The 13,736-nt window shown below is 62.4% G+C and overlaps 2 protein-coding genes across 5 annotated transcripts in view; both read left to right on the plus strand.

The window, feature by feature from the left end:
- Positions 1-1,277: 1,277 nt before the first annotated feature.
- On the plus strand, positions 1,278-8,175 carry SESN2 (sestrin 2). Of its 2 annotated transcripts, XM_052699141.1 has the most exons (10): positions 1,278-1,478; positions 3,630-3,695; positions 4,475-4,672; positions 4,904-5,086; positions 5,310-5,519; positions 5,702-5,852; positions 5,939-6,054; positions 6,183-6,373; positions 6,514-6,658; positions 6,756-8,175. In XM_052699141.1, the coding sequence occupies exons 1-10, from the start codon at positions 1,401-1,403 to the stop codon at positions 6,840-6,842; spliced, it is 1,425 nt and encodes a 474-aa protein (XP_052555101.1). In that variant the 5' UTR covers positions 1,278-1,400; the 3' UTR covers positions 6,843-8,175. The 2 variants fall into 2 exon arrangements, with proteins under 2 accessions (XP_052555101.1, XP_052555100.1); XM_052699140.1 differs by lacking the exons at positions 1,278-1,478; positions 3,630-3,695 and adding an exon at positions 3,861-4,191.
- A 2,307-nt stretch (positions 8,176-10,482) lies between these two features.
- The window catches only part of PHACTR4 (phosphatase and actin regulator 4), a 42,213-nt gene continuing 38,959 nt past the window's right edge, over positions 10,483-13,736 (plus strand). Inside the window, exon 1 of one of the 3 annotated variants that reach the window (XM_052699121.1) lies at positions 10,483-10,571. The gene's annotated coding sequence lies outside the window, so the exon portion shown is untranslated. The remainder of the gene's footprint in view (positions 10,572-13,736) is intronic. The other 2 variants (XM_052699123.1, XM_052699124.1) reach the window with 2 other exon arrangements.

A 13,736-nucleotide genomic window follows, 5' to 3' on the forward strand; every position in this document is an offset into this window, starting at 1 on the left:
AGATGGGGAATGGTGTGCAGCTCCTTATTGCTGAGTGAGTGCACAGCAGCACAGCAGCACAGTAACACAGCACACACGGGGCACGGCCCAGCGCTGGCTCAGCAGCCTCCTGGTGCAGCCCTCGTGGCCCTCAGAGGGGATATTTTTGGGTTTAATGCTTGGCAGCACAGCCGGCCCCTGCCTGGTGTGTGCCCACGGCTCCAGCGTGCTCCAATTCATGTCCAGGGCTTTGGAAAGGGGGAAGGAGAGGCAGCCCCTCCCTCCAAAATAAGGCAAACCCAAATGCTTCTAGCGTGGGGTCACGCAGGGCTGCAGCCTCTCTCTCTGTGTTTCCTTCCTTGCTTCCATCCTGCAGATTTAGGGCTGAGAACGAAGGGATCTCCAGCATGGGGAGGATTGGGATCCCAGCTGCTCATGGGGCAGTTTGGGGGCAGAAGAGGACTTTGGACACCCACAGCTCCAGGTGTTCATCATTGGGGCAGAGCTTGGGAGTGCCCCGGGCTGCATCCAGCCCCACAGAGCCCTCTAATTGCTCAGCCCGTTAATTACATCGCATCCCAAGCAGTCGCCGCTGCTCCCAGCAGAGCTGAACCACGTCAGGATTTGATCCCCAAATTGCCCCCTCGCCACCGGGGCTGACAGACGCAGGGACTCCCACCTCCAAACCCCACACCCGAAACGGCGGGGCTGCAGGCAGACCCCAAAGCGCCGTGAAAGGAGCGGGGCACCGGAGCAGCTGCCCGCTCTGCATTTCACCCTTCCCGAAGCCGGCAGGGCGCCAACGAGCCGGGCCGCCTGCCGCTAATTGGCAGAGCCCGGAGGAGCGGGAGGAGGAGGCTGTTACCAGGCAAAGCCGGAGTTGTTTGTGCAGCGAGAGCTGTTTGCTGGACTTTGCCGTGTGCGAGCTGTCAAGGAGCACCAGATTGTTATCAGCGCTTCTGTCTGCGGCTGCCGGGGGGCCGTCGCTCCCATTATTTTTATTATGCCCTATTATTTTGTTCTTCTTATTTAATTAGCTCGCTATTATTCCGGCTCATCCCGCAGCTCCTCGCCGCATCCCAGGCGGTTCCGCGCCCTCCTCGTCCGGTGGGGGCTGGGAGGGGAAGGGGCTGCGAGAGGAGCAAAACAAACTACAGCTCCCAGCGTGCCCCGCGCGCCTATCGCTGATTGGCTGGCGGGCAGGCGTCGGTCACACCCCCGCGACGCCATTGGTGGAGACGACGGTAGGGGGCGTGACCGGCGCCCATTCACACCCTCTATGAAAGAGCGCTCCGGGTCCCACGGCCCTAAGAAGCGCCGCGGCCCCAAAAAGCGCCACGGTCCCGAAAGCGGCCCCGAAACGCGGCGTTGTGGTTATGAGCGCTCCGTAGCCGCTCTCGCGCTGTCCCCGTCGCGGTGTCATGCTGGTGGCCGGTTCGCAATGCTGCCCTCCGGGGCTGGAGGAGCGCTTGGGATGCGGGGCTCTGCGGGGCGAGGAGGTAAGAAAGGAGCACCGCTGCCCCGCTGCCCGACCGCGGGGCCGCGCGGAGGTTTGGGGTTTGGGTTGTTGTCGTTCCCTCCTCCCACTCCACGGTGCGTCTCTTTGCGTCGCCCCAGTGCCGGGCAGTGCGCGGGTGCCCCGCTGTGCCGGGGCTGCATGGGGTGGGAGGGAGGTGCGACCCTGAGCGGAGTCCCACAGCGCTCAATCCCCATCCCGGCGGGTCCTGGTCGCCATACAGGTGTGGGGCAGCCGCCCCCCAGGTCCCATGTGAGGCTTGGGGCCGCTCCAAGGGCTGGGAAAGGTCCCACAGAACTCAGGGCTGTTTGCGCTGGGAGTCCTGGGGTGTCCCTCCTGCTGCATCTCCCCGATTTGGGACTTGTCTTTGTCTGTAGGCAGGGGCAGCAATCGGTGGGGCTGCGCTGAGCCCCCAACCCAGAGATGTGGGATGGTTCTCAGAGGGTCTCTGCAGGGTGTTTGTTTAACCTCTCCTTATCAGGAGCGATTTTCCAACACCTGACCAAGCCCTGGCAGCAGCGCAGGGCAATGCTTGGCACTGCTCTGGGGGCATTCCATCCTTCCCCTGGTGCTCCATTTGGGGCTGAGCCTCCCCTGCCCCCCCCACAGCCTGGCTGTGCACTTGGGGGCTGCAGCATCACCACCGTGCCTCAGTTTCCCCACCTGCAGAACGCAGCGCTGCCCCACAGCAGCACGGCAGGGGTTAAGCTCAGGAATTGCTTCACGCAGCAAAACATTACAGCAATGATTAAAATGCACCTCCAAAGGTCACCCTGAGCTGTCACAGCAGGGAGAGCTCCGCCGAGTCCCGGCTGGTTTTGGGGGCTGCAGCTTTGCTTTATGGGGTTTCTCCGTTGCTCGGCGGCCAGCTGAGCTGCTCCTTCACCGCCGGTTTGGCTGCTGTGAGTCAGAGCAGTGCTCAGCGCTAATGGCACGAGCCTGGCCCTGCTGTCACCTTGCTGTCACCCTGCTGTCACCCCCTGTTGCTTCCGCCGTGACTCAGGGCAGGAGTGCCCCGTGCGCTCAGGGCCGTGGGGATGTGGGTGCCCACGAGGTGCCCGTGGGGCCGTGCTGCCCATCACGCTGGGAGCGCGTGGCTGCACTGACAGCTGCCACCTGGCCGCCTCGTGTCACCCCCCCCAAATCCCATCCCGTCATCCCATTTGGGATGGGCGCTGTGCCCCCCGCAGTGCTGTGGGGACGGCTGGCAGAGCAGCGCTGCGTGCGGGTGCTGGCGCTGCTGGAGAGCCCTCTGCCAGGCCGCGTCCTGCAGGTGAACGTGCTGCTGCGTGGGGCAGAGCTTTGTGCCAATGGGCTGAAGGAGCACAGCTGTGCTTTTGGGGTGGTTTTGGAGAGCGCTGCTGGGAGAGGCGCTCGCTCTGATCGATGCTGCAGGGATCCCATTCAAGGCAGGGGATGTGGGGTCTTGGCTGCGTCCCGCCTCTCCTGGCCCCGCAAGGTGTGGATTTCTGCTGTGTGAGGGATCCCGCTGCATCCCTCTGGTTGCAGGAGTCCCCGCAGAGGTGGTGGAGCACAGCCTTGACCCTACGGCTGGTCCTGGTGTCCCACTGCTGCCCCACATCCTGCAGACAGAGGGGCTGGGAGAAATGGGAGCGTGAGCCGGGGGGTTGCTGGGGGTGCTCCCTTAATGCAGCAGCAGTGCTGTGCATGGCTTCCACCGGTGCAGGAATGGGATGGGGGCTGTGAGGGCAGCCCAGCAGTGTGGGGGTGCATGGGGGGATCAGGCTCTGCTGCCTCCCTGTGTTCCAGCACTGTGAACCCACAGGAGGGTGTGAGGCTCCCAGTCCCACAGCGCAGGCAGGCATGGATGTGGGGTGGTGTAACACAGCCAGCACCCCCACAGCCCCCCCCCCGGGCTCTGAATTTTGCTTTTCCCCATTGAGGCACACGGCTGTGCAGGCTGCTGCTCTTCCTGGCCCCGTCCTGCTGTCACACCTCCCAGCAACGCCCGGCTGTGATTTCATCAGCCTGATGCAACACCCGTCGGTGATGGCCGTGGCTGGGGGGAGATCTGACCCTGAGTCACCCATCCGGTGACGGCCCCACGTCACCCCACCCCCCCGTCCCAGCGCTGCCAGGGCTGGCTGACACCGCTGCTCTTTCCTCCCTGTAGGACAGAGGGATCCCGGTGCCCCCGCAGCTGGGGAGGGGGCCCAGCGCCTTCATCCCTGCAGAGGAGGTAAGAAGGGAAAGGGCATCGCTGCCAGCATCGACAGGGGGTGCATCTCATATGGGTGAAGGGGACGCGGCCCTATTGGGGTGGGGGCTCTTAGTGGTGGTACCCGGCTTGGAGAGGGGTGGGATCTGGGATGCAGCGTCGCTGCTTGCCCAGCCGCTGCTCCGCTGTGTAGCAGTGGGGAGTGCTGTGCACTGTGCCCTGCTCCCACCCCAAAGCTGGGGATCCCTACAGCCCTATTGCAGCGCTGGGTGCCGGCACACAGATGGTTCCTCCTCGGGCAGAGATAGGGCTGTGCTTTCGTCACCGTGCCGGGGGGGGGTGGGGAGCGTCGGCTCCTCCCCACCGCATAAACAACCCGGTGCTGAGCAGGCTGTGTGGGGCTGCCATGGGGTCCCCCGAACCCGGCTCACCCCATGGGGATGGGGGCTCAGGCGGTGGGAACGGCCGGAGGTGTCCTTTCAGGGCAGCAGGAGGGCGGCTGGGCGCAGCCTTTGGGGTGAGCAGCCCTAAATGAGGGCTGGGGGGCATCCTTTGAGGGTGAGGGATCCTAAATGGGGGTTGGGGGCCATCTTTTGGGGGTGAGTATCTGTAAATGGGGGCGGGGGAGGGCATCCTTTGGGGGAAACAGCCTTAAATGGGGGCTGTGGAGGGATCCTTTGGGGTGAGTGGGCCTATATAAGGACTGGGGGGCATCTTTTGGGGGGAGTGTCCCTAAATGGGGGATGGGGGGGGAACGTTCTTTGGGGGAAGCAGCCCTAAATAGGGCCTGTGGGATCCAGATCCTGCAGGAGGGCATTGAGAGCAGTCGGCGGCAGCTGCTGATCGAAGCCTTCGTCTCTGCCGGCCGCGTGGACAACATCACGATGGTGATGGGGCTGCACCCCCAGTACCTGAGCAGCTTCTGGAAGACTCAGTACCTCCTGCTGCGCATGGACGGACCCCTCCCCTACCACAAACGTCACTACATCGCCATCATGGTGAGCGTGGGACCCCCGGCTGTGGGCCGTGCCGTCCCTCAGAAGCCGCTTTGGGGTCGCTTTTGGGGTTCCCAGCTTCCTCTACAGCCAGAGGGCTGATGTTGGGATGCAGGGCTCCCCCCCCTGAGCTTTGTCCCCAGGGAAACCCCTCTGGGTGGTGGTGGGGTCCCTGTGTGGCTTCTCCAAAGGCTGGCGTTGGGGTTGGTGCTGATCGTCCGGCCGTCCCTGCAGGCAGCAGCCCGGCATCAGTGCACCTACCTGGTGGGGCTGCACATGGGGGAGTTCCTGCAGGCGGGGGGCAACCCGGCGTGGCTGCAGGGGCTGCACTGCGCCCCCCAGAAGCTCAGGAACCTGAACGAGATCAACAAGCTGCTGGCACATCGACCCTGGCTCATCACCAAGGAGCACATCGAGGTGGGAGACCCCAACATGCAGTCGGGGGGGTGGAATTGGTGGCCCTGGGGGCCACGTTGCTCCTTGGGTTTAACCCAAAAGGGGCCGTAAGTCGGGTGGGTGGGTGGGAAGGGGCGGTGGATGGGAACACGTGGTGTATGCGTCCCAAATTCCATCCCACCTCGGCCGTGGGATGTGGGGGCACAGAGCCTGAGCCTGATGTCTCCCCCATCTCCCCCCACAGGCGCTGCTGAAGACAGGGGAGCACAGCTGGTCGCTGGCAGAGCTGGTGCAGGCGCTGGTGCTGCTCACCCATTACCACTCTCTTGCCTCCTTCGTCTTCGGCTGTGGCATCAACCCCGAGGCAGGGCAGGATGGGGGGCACGGCTGCAGACCCCCTTCACCCCACAGTGACAGCAGCCCCACAGCTGAGGACAGCACGGGGTGCTCGGGGGTAAGAGATGGGGGGGGATTACCACGATCTGGGGTGGTGCCGTCCTGCTGGGGTCTCCCCCATAAGCCCTGAGGGATGGGGTGTTGGTTGGCCCCTTGTATGAAGGTTGGGGGGGGGGTGGGGGGGAGGGGGCACAGAGTTTGCAGCCCCCCAGTGGCACCGAGCCCCTCTTCTTTCCCCAGGGCAGGGATGCCGTGCGTGAGGTGGAGGCGCTGATGGAGAGGATGCAGCTGCTGCGGGACAGCCAGAGGGAGGAGGAAGGCGTCACGCAGGAGGAGATGGCCACGCGCTTCGAGATGGAGAAGACGGAGAGTTTGCTGGTGGCCCCATCGGGTAGGAGGGGGTCCCTGCAGGGGACTTTGGCCCCGTTGCTGGGCTGCGGGCGGCCCCACGCCGTTGCTCACAGCTGCACCTCGCAGATGTCACGGAGCATGCCCTGCAGTCCGGCGTGCTGTGCTTCGTGGAGGACCCCGAGTTTGGCTACAAGGACTTCACGCGGCGCGGCGAGCAGGCGCCCCCCACCTTCCGTGCTCAGGTGGGTCCCGCTCCCCCCAAACATGGGGCATTGCTGAGGGCTGGGACCGGGCTGGAGCCAAAGCAGCAGCGCTGGTAACAGAGGGGGGGTGGAAGGGTGACCGTCTGCCCCGCGCTCTCTCCCTTCAGGATTACACCTGGGAGGACCACGGCTTCTCCCTCATCAACCGGCTGTACCCCGACGTGGGGCAGCTGCTGGACGAGAAGTTCCAGGTCGTTTACAACCTGACCTACAACACCATCGCCATGCACTGCGGCGTCGACACCTCCATGCTGCGCCGCGCCATCTGGAATTACGTGCACTGCGTCTTCGGCATCCGGTGGGTCCCTCCTCTGCTCCCCAAACCCTGCAGCAGCCCCTGGGTTCAGCTGAGGGGATGTGGGTCTGGAAACGGGCGCCCTGATGGGTAGGGGCTGCGGCACAGGGCTGACGTCCCCCTCCCTTCTCCGTCGCCCCCAGCTATGATGACTATGACTACGGAGAGGTGAACCAGCTGCTGGAGCGCAGCCTGAAGGTGTACATCAAAACAGTGGCTTGCTACCCTGAAAAGACCACCAAGAGGATGTATGCACAGTTCTGGAGGCACTTCAAGCACTCAGAAAAGGTGCTGCCCCCCTCCCCCCCCCCGCCCCTCATTTCCCCCTCTTTTGGGGCTCTGGGGCTGAGCCCCCCCATGTGCTGACCCCGCTGTCCTGTTACAGGTCCACGTCAACCTGCTGTTGCTGGAGGCCCGGCTGCAGGCTGCCCTGCTGTATGCCCTGCGTGCTGTCACACGCTACATGACCTGACAGCTCCCCAATCCCCCCCCCAGTCCTCCTCCTCCTGCTTGGGGGGGGGGGGCTGGGACCTGGGGGGAGCTGACACTGTGAGGACTGTGTTGGGATGTTGCCTCCTGCCTTATGGATGTAGAGATAAGGGGGGGAATGGGGTACTTGTGCCCCTTATGCTGGGATAGGGGGGGTCTCTGAGTGGGTCCCCTCACCCCCCCCGTGTCCTGGTGGGGTGGGTGGAAGTGGGGCTGCTGTGTGCCTTGTTTGGGGGGAGCCCCGTGGAGCTGAGCCCCTTTTCCTGGAGCAACTTTAGCAATGATGCTGCTGTGCCCCCCTCCTGGCCTCATCCTGACCCTCAGGTACGTCCCCCTGCAGGTGGACTGGAGGGGGCTGAAGGCACAGACGTGTCGTGTTGGTGTCCCCCCCTCATCCCAGGGTTCAGCCTGAGCCCCCTGCAATTGGGGACTGGAAGTGCCTTAAACCTGGGCCCTGGGTAGGGGTTGGGGTGGGGGCTGCAGCACCTGCAGTGCCTTTTTTTCACCCCCTGCCTGCTCTGTGCCACTGCAATGGGGAACTGGGGGGGTGTCTGTGTTGCATCCACCCATCCTGTGCCATCTCTCCCTGCCTGCTGTTGGGGTGAGGCTTCGCTCCCTCCTTCTGCATCTCCATACCCCCATTGCCCACCTCCCCCTGAGCACCCCATAGCAGTTGGGGCCCATTGGGTGCCCCCTCGCCCCAGTGCAAAACTCCCCCCATGCCATGCATGGTGCTCTTGGCTCTGCTGCAGCAGTGCTCCCTCAGCTCTGCTCTCCTGCCTGTATTGAGGACAAGGGGGGTTGCTGCCCCCCCCCCGCCCCACATCCTTTTGGGGCAGTGGGGCTCAGTGCCAAGAGAAGGGCAGCACTTCTCCTTTCCCTGCCCATCACTCCAAAGCGTGTCAATGTGGGGGGGGGGCTGTTGGGAAGGGGGCTCAGCTCAGCTGCCCTCCTCCTGCAGCACGAGGGACCCCCCCCCAGTGCCCCTCATCCCCCGCTGCACTTCATTGCACAGCACACTGCTGGGGGGGGGGTTCCCTTGGAGCACTGCTGGGCTGGGATATGGGGTACCCCTGCCCTCCCCCCACCCCCCATGTGCCTTTTCCCCTCAGTGCGGGTCACTGGGGGAGCCATGGGGAGCCCCCCCTTCCCCCCATGCTGCAGCACCACCCTGGGTTTGTCTCTGCTGCACCACAGCTCCACTTTAACTTATTTCTGGTTGTTGAGTGTTTGTGCTCCTACGTGGGCCCGGAACCAACACTGGGGCTTCACTACGGATCTCATCTGAAAAAAGAAATAAATTTTTTTTTATTATTTATTATTGACTGGTTGTTGGTCTTTTGCCCAACTGCCCCCCCGAGCTCAGCTTCATTCTCCCACCCCCCCCCCCATGCTGTGATACGGGGTTGGGGGTCAGCGTGCAGCAGCACCCAGTGCTTATCAGCACACAGCAGCCCCTGGGAGCTGCAGATAAGTGCCTGGGGGGCACCGAGCTGCTGCACGCCTCCTGCAGTGCTGTGGGTGCAGGGGAAGCCCTGAGAGCTGGGAGGGCTGCTGCTGCTGGGGTGCCTTGCTGGAGTAATGGAGGGAGCAATGGGGATCCATTGGGGTGGGGGTCCTGGGGGATTGGAGCTGAGGAACGGGGGTTGCAGAGGGCAATGGGGGCTGGATTCGTGTATGGGGCCACGCTGTTCTGCACTGACTCACAGCCCCCAAATAGTTCCTGGTGCTTTTCCAGCCCTGCAAACACCAACAGCTGCTTCAGGGCTGTGTTTCTGCATGGAACCCCATGGGGTGACACCGAGCTGGGGGGAGCCAAGACCCCCAGGTTTGTCATTGCTGATGGGGCTGCAGCTGAACCCCGGTGTCCCCTCCTCCCTCCGGTTGTGTCCAACCCCAGAGCTCCCCTTTTCTCCCAGCAGAGCTCTGCAGATCCCTGCTGCCAGGAGGGGAACATCTCGCATTGCTCCCAGCACAGAGTTCCTACGCAGTGCAGTCCCAGCTCTGCACCCCACCTCGCTGCTGCTCCTCTCCCTCTGTTGCACATCCACGTCCCTGTCGTTCCTGCAATGCTGGGGTTTGGCCTCTGAATTTCCCTCCTCCATCTCCCAAGCCCCACTTTACTGCAACTCCCCAAAGGCTTTGCTGTGAGTCCCAGCAATTCCTGTGCCTCTGCCCGAGGTCAGAGCACACAGAGATGCACACAGAGATGCCCCCACCCCTTCCTCCCCCCCTCCCCATTTCCCTGTTCCTGCAGCAGCAAGCAGAGACCGAGCAAAAACTGCCCTCCAATTAACACCGAGTGCATCCAAGGAGCTTCCAATGCAGCGATGCAGTGGGAAAATAATGGGCAACGATGGGGGGAGGGATCTGCAAAGCTGCAGTGCAATGATGGGAACAGTGCTGGGTGCCGGGTCAGTGCTGTGGGGTGGGATGTGGGCAGTGGGCTGCACGCGAGGCATTGCATTCACAGCACCGACTGCTGCTGCATTTTGCAGCAGCTTTGCCCCCAGCAGGGAGCAGCTCGGGGTGGGGGGCAGCCGTGGGCAGCAGGGGTTGGAAGGGGGGGAGGTGTGTCACCACCCGACGGGACAAAATCAGCTCCATCAGTGGACAGAGGGAGAAGCTTTACATGCTGCGTGCACCCAAAGCTCCCAGCATCGCTGGTTGGCATCAGGGGGTGACGGGGGGGGGGAGGAATGAGGGGGGTTCGCTGAGCTGCCATGGGGCAGCGCTGCTCCCGGAGGATCGGGGCTTTGCTGGGCCGGCAGCGACACTCGCTGGAGGCGGACAGCAGAGCTGCACCCTGCCCTGCTGCAACCTGAGCGTTGCACCCTGAATGCTGCAACCTGTCTGCTGCATCCTGCCCTGCTGCAACCCCAGCGCTGCAACCCCAGCGCTGCAACCAGCCCTGCCGCAAAGCTGCCCCACAGCTCCATCGCAAACCCACGGAAGCCCCTCCCAGAGCTTCTTGGGGAGATGGAGGGCAGCGATTAACAAGGCTGCAATGGAAAGGAACGCATCACGAGGGAAATTTTGCACGGAGGAGTTGGGAGGAGAGGGGGAACAGCAGCAGCAGATGGAGGATCCGAATGGGGCACAGCACCCCGCCCCCCAACCACACAGCCTTCCCACCCCAAACCCCACAGTCCCCCAGCACCCTGACTGAACCCCAAATCCCAACCCCCAATTCCCCTTAACCCCAAACCCCACAACCCCTCCACAAGCCCCACTTCAAACCCAACTTCCCCCCACCCCAATTTCCATCCCCTTCCCCCCAAACCTCACCCACGCAGGGGGCGTGGCCTAGGATAGATTGGGGGCGTGGCTTCACACAGGGGTGTGGTCTGGCAATGTGGTGTGGGCGGGACCTCGTGCAGGGCGCGCCCTGACTCCGCGGCGGGGGCGTGGCCTAGTACGTATTGGGGCGTGGCCTATCGTAGGTGAGGGCGTGGCCTAATACAGGGGCGTGGTTTCCCACAGGGGGCGTGGCCTAGCATGGGTGAGGGGCGTGGTCTAACTCTGAGTGTTGAGCGATCTGACCCGGAAGTGGTGTGGTCTAAACCCCGGAAGGGGCGTGTTCTGACCCCGGTGGCGGGGGCGTGGTCTGCACGCCTGACGGACTACAGCTCCCGGCATGCCCTGCGCGCTGCCCGGTTTCCGTCGGGCCGGCCCTGGGGAGTGGCGGGGCTCAGCCGGCGGCGGGCAGCAGGTGAGGGCGGGCGGTGCTGGGCTCGCTGTGAGCCGGGCGAGGAGCGGGGAAGTGCGGGCTTGCGAGGCAGCCAGGCGCAGTGCGGGTCCGAGCTCCGTGCCCGGAGCCCGCCGCTCTCCTCCGCCCTCGGGGCCGCTCCGTTCCGCTCCCTCTCCCTCCCCTCCGCGTTCGGCTCTCGGTTCGCTTTGTCCTCCGGCTCCTCCCGTCCGTTCGGCCTCTGTGTGGGGCCGTGCTCCCCGAGCCGCTCCGTGTTGCTGTGCGCCCTTTGATTGACTCTGAATTGCCTCACGTTGTCGGTGAGACCCAAAGCTGCGGTTTTGCGGAGCTCGGATTTCTTTTTCAACGAGTGGGGAAGCAAAGAGGGGGGAAACAGGGCCGTTGGTGATGATGGGATTTTGGCGGTGCGCTGGTTTAATTTAGCGCTCAGCGTCTCCCCCCTCGTAATGCAGGGGATGAAAGCTGCCCTTTCCGTCACTGCTGGACGTGGCTGCACCCATCTGTCTGGAATTGAGGTGTGTGGGTGCCTTGCACCGGGGCTCTGCTGTCACTGCATCCTGGGGGCTCTGCTGGACGCTGAGCTGCCCTCCTGCACTGCCACGGAGCATCCTCTGCCCGGGCAGGGCTGTACCTGCGCTCACAGCTCCTGTTTCCATTGGGTTCTGCTGTGTTTGGTGTGTACTGAGATGGGTCTTTAGGTGGTGGTCAACAAAACCTGTTGGGGCTGGAAGCAAAGAGTGGTGGGAGCTGTGCTGGTGCTGCTGTCACATGCTGACAGCCATCGGGGTGGTCGTGGCCATGCAGGGATGCAGAAGGGCATTAACAATGTGAGGGTGCTGCTCTGCTGCTGCCCCAATTATCAGCCCCCCAGCTGCAGCCTCACATCCCTGATTGAATTTATTCCCTGGGAAGGGGTGGGAGGGCTGATGACCCCTACAGAGAGTGGATGATCGAGGGGATGCAGCACCTTCCCTATGAAAACAGGCTGGGGGAGCTGGGCTCGTTCAGCCTGGAGAAAAGAAGCTGCGGGGTGACCTCAGTGCAGCCTGCAGTACCTAAAGGGAGCCTAAAACAGGAGGGGAATCAACTCTTTGAAAGGGGGAATAACAGCAGGACAAGGGGAAATGGTTTGAATTGAGGGAGGGAAAATTGAGGTTGGATGTGAGGGGGAAGTTCTGTGCTAAGAGAGTGGTGAGGTGCTGGAACAGCTGCCCAGAGAGGCTGTGATGCCCCGTCCATCCCTGGAGGTGTTCAAGGCCGGGTTGGATGGGGCCCTGGGCAGCCTGGGCTGGTATTGAATGTGGAGGTTGGTGGCCCTGCATGCGGCAGGTGTTGGAGCTTCATCATCCTTGAGGTCCCTTCCAACCCAGTGACTCTGTGTTTCTGGGTCGGTTGTGTGAAAGGCAAAGCAGCTGTGGCAGAGGTAGGAAAGTGGAGGGCAGTCCAAACGGGTGCCTGGAGATAGGGTCTGCTTTTCCCAACCCATGGAAGGAGGAGAGAAAGCAAATTAACTCAGTGCTTCTGTGCTTGCAGCTTGCTGATGGCAGAGCAGCCAGGAGCTGCTGCACAGTGAAGTTCAGACCACGAACTGATGCACCACAGCCACTCTGGTGCAGCACTGCTGGTGGCAAAACGACAGAGCTGTGAGATTCCAGCTGCCTTTGTGCTGCAGGGACCAGGGAAAACAGTCATCAGTGAAAGGAGGGATGGGCTGAGTGCATTGCGAGGTTGCTCTGTGGCTGCTGGGATGTTAAGTGCAGTCCATCTGTTGCACGGTGTCACTTCCTGCTGGCCTGTTATTCCACCAGGGTTTGTTCCCCTGGCTGGTGCTTGCATGATGCCAGAGGAGGACTAATGAGAAGCTGAGTCGTTGTCCCTTAGATCTCTGATTAGAGGCAGGAGAGAAGTGGCACATCTGTGGGCTTCATCTGTTTGGCACTGAGAGCATCCTGCTCCAGGCTGAGCCAGGTCACAGGCTGCTTGATTTAACCTTGTGTTCCAAATCCATTTTGAACGTGCAGCCCCCTAATTATCAACCGAGAAAAAGCCGAAACCAACCCCAAAAGGCACTGATGAGATTGCAGGCTTCTTTAAAGGCCGTTTCTCAGCTCAGCTGCACCATCTCAGAGCAATCTCCACCTTTGGGGTGGGGCTGTCAGATGAGTGCTGTCAGGCTGTCTGGCCTTGTGCTGTTTTCCAGCAGTTCAGCCGATATCCATGGCTCGAGGCCATCTGATTTTTGGTTACCTGCTCAGCATGCAGTGATGGCTGACAGAGGGGCGACGTGGGGAAACTCACAGCTGCTCAGCGGGCCTGACTCCCAGCATCACCAGCAGTGGTTTTGGCTGCTGTTCTTGTTCCGTTTCGCTTGTCTTGTAAATACTGGGCTGTTTTCTTTTCTGATGATGGAGAGAGGTGCCTGGATTGGCAAACTGTGTGTGGCTGTGAGGTGGGGAGGGAGTGATGTGAGCGCGTGGGGTCAGGAAAGCAGGAGGAGGGAGTGCAGCACCTCCAGCACCCGATGCCTGTGGTTCCGTGGATCAGTGCTGCACACCTCAGCTATTCCTGCAAGGAGCTGCTGGCTGCGGGGCTGCTGCGTTTGTGGCAGCTCAGCACGAGCACGAGGGCTGTTTGCTTGTTTTACTGCCCTGTTTATCTAAGGAGCAGGATTCCTCACGTGGGTGTGAGCTCCCTGCCTTCCCGTTGCAGGTAGGACAGCAGAGCTGTGTGACCCCACAGGCGGGTGGTGCCGTGTCCTTCAGCTCTCCCTGCTGCTCACCCTGGTGGGCTTTGCCTTCACGCAGCCCCTTCCGTTGGCCAAGGCAAAGCTGCTTCAAACCCTCACCTCGCTGCAACCCCTCCTCTTTGCTGCTCCCAAGGTGACTTTTGCAGCAGCCGTCGGAACCTCCCACCTCCATGCCAGCAGTGAGGGGTTTGATTTGCATGACGGTGATAGCACAGCAGCTCCGTGCCTTTCCAGCCTCCTGTCTTCTTGCTCTCACGCCCTGTCAGAGCACAGCCTGTGCCTGACCTCAGAGCACCGCGTCAGCCGCTCACTGGAGAGCAGTGTTAGCACCTCGGGGTGCCTGCCCTGCTGAGCAAACAGCACTGCAGTTGCTTTGGAGATGGTGTGGGCTCTCCTAAAGCTCTGTTTCTGCAGCGTTGTCA

Source organism: Tympanuchus pallidicinctus, unplaced genomic scaffold (genome assembly GCF_026119805.1).
Source record: "Tympanuchus pallidicinctus isolate F22 unplaced genomic scaffold, pur_lepc_1.0 scaffold35, whole genome shotgun sequence".
NCBI classification, from domain to species: Eukaryota; Metazoa; Chordata; class Aves; order Galliformes; family Phasianidae; genus Tympanuchus; species Tympanuchus pallidicinctus.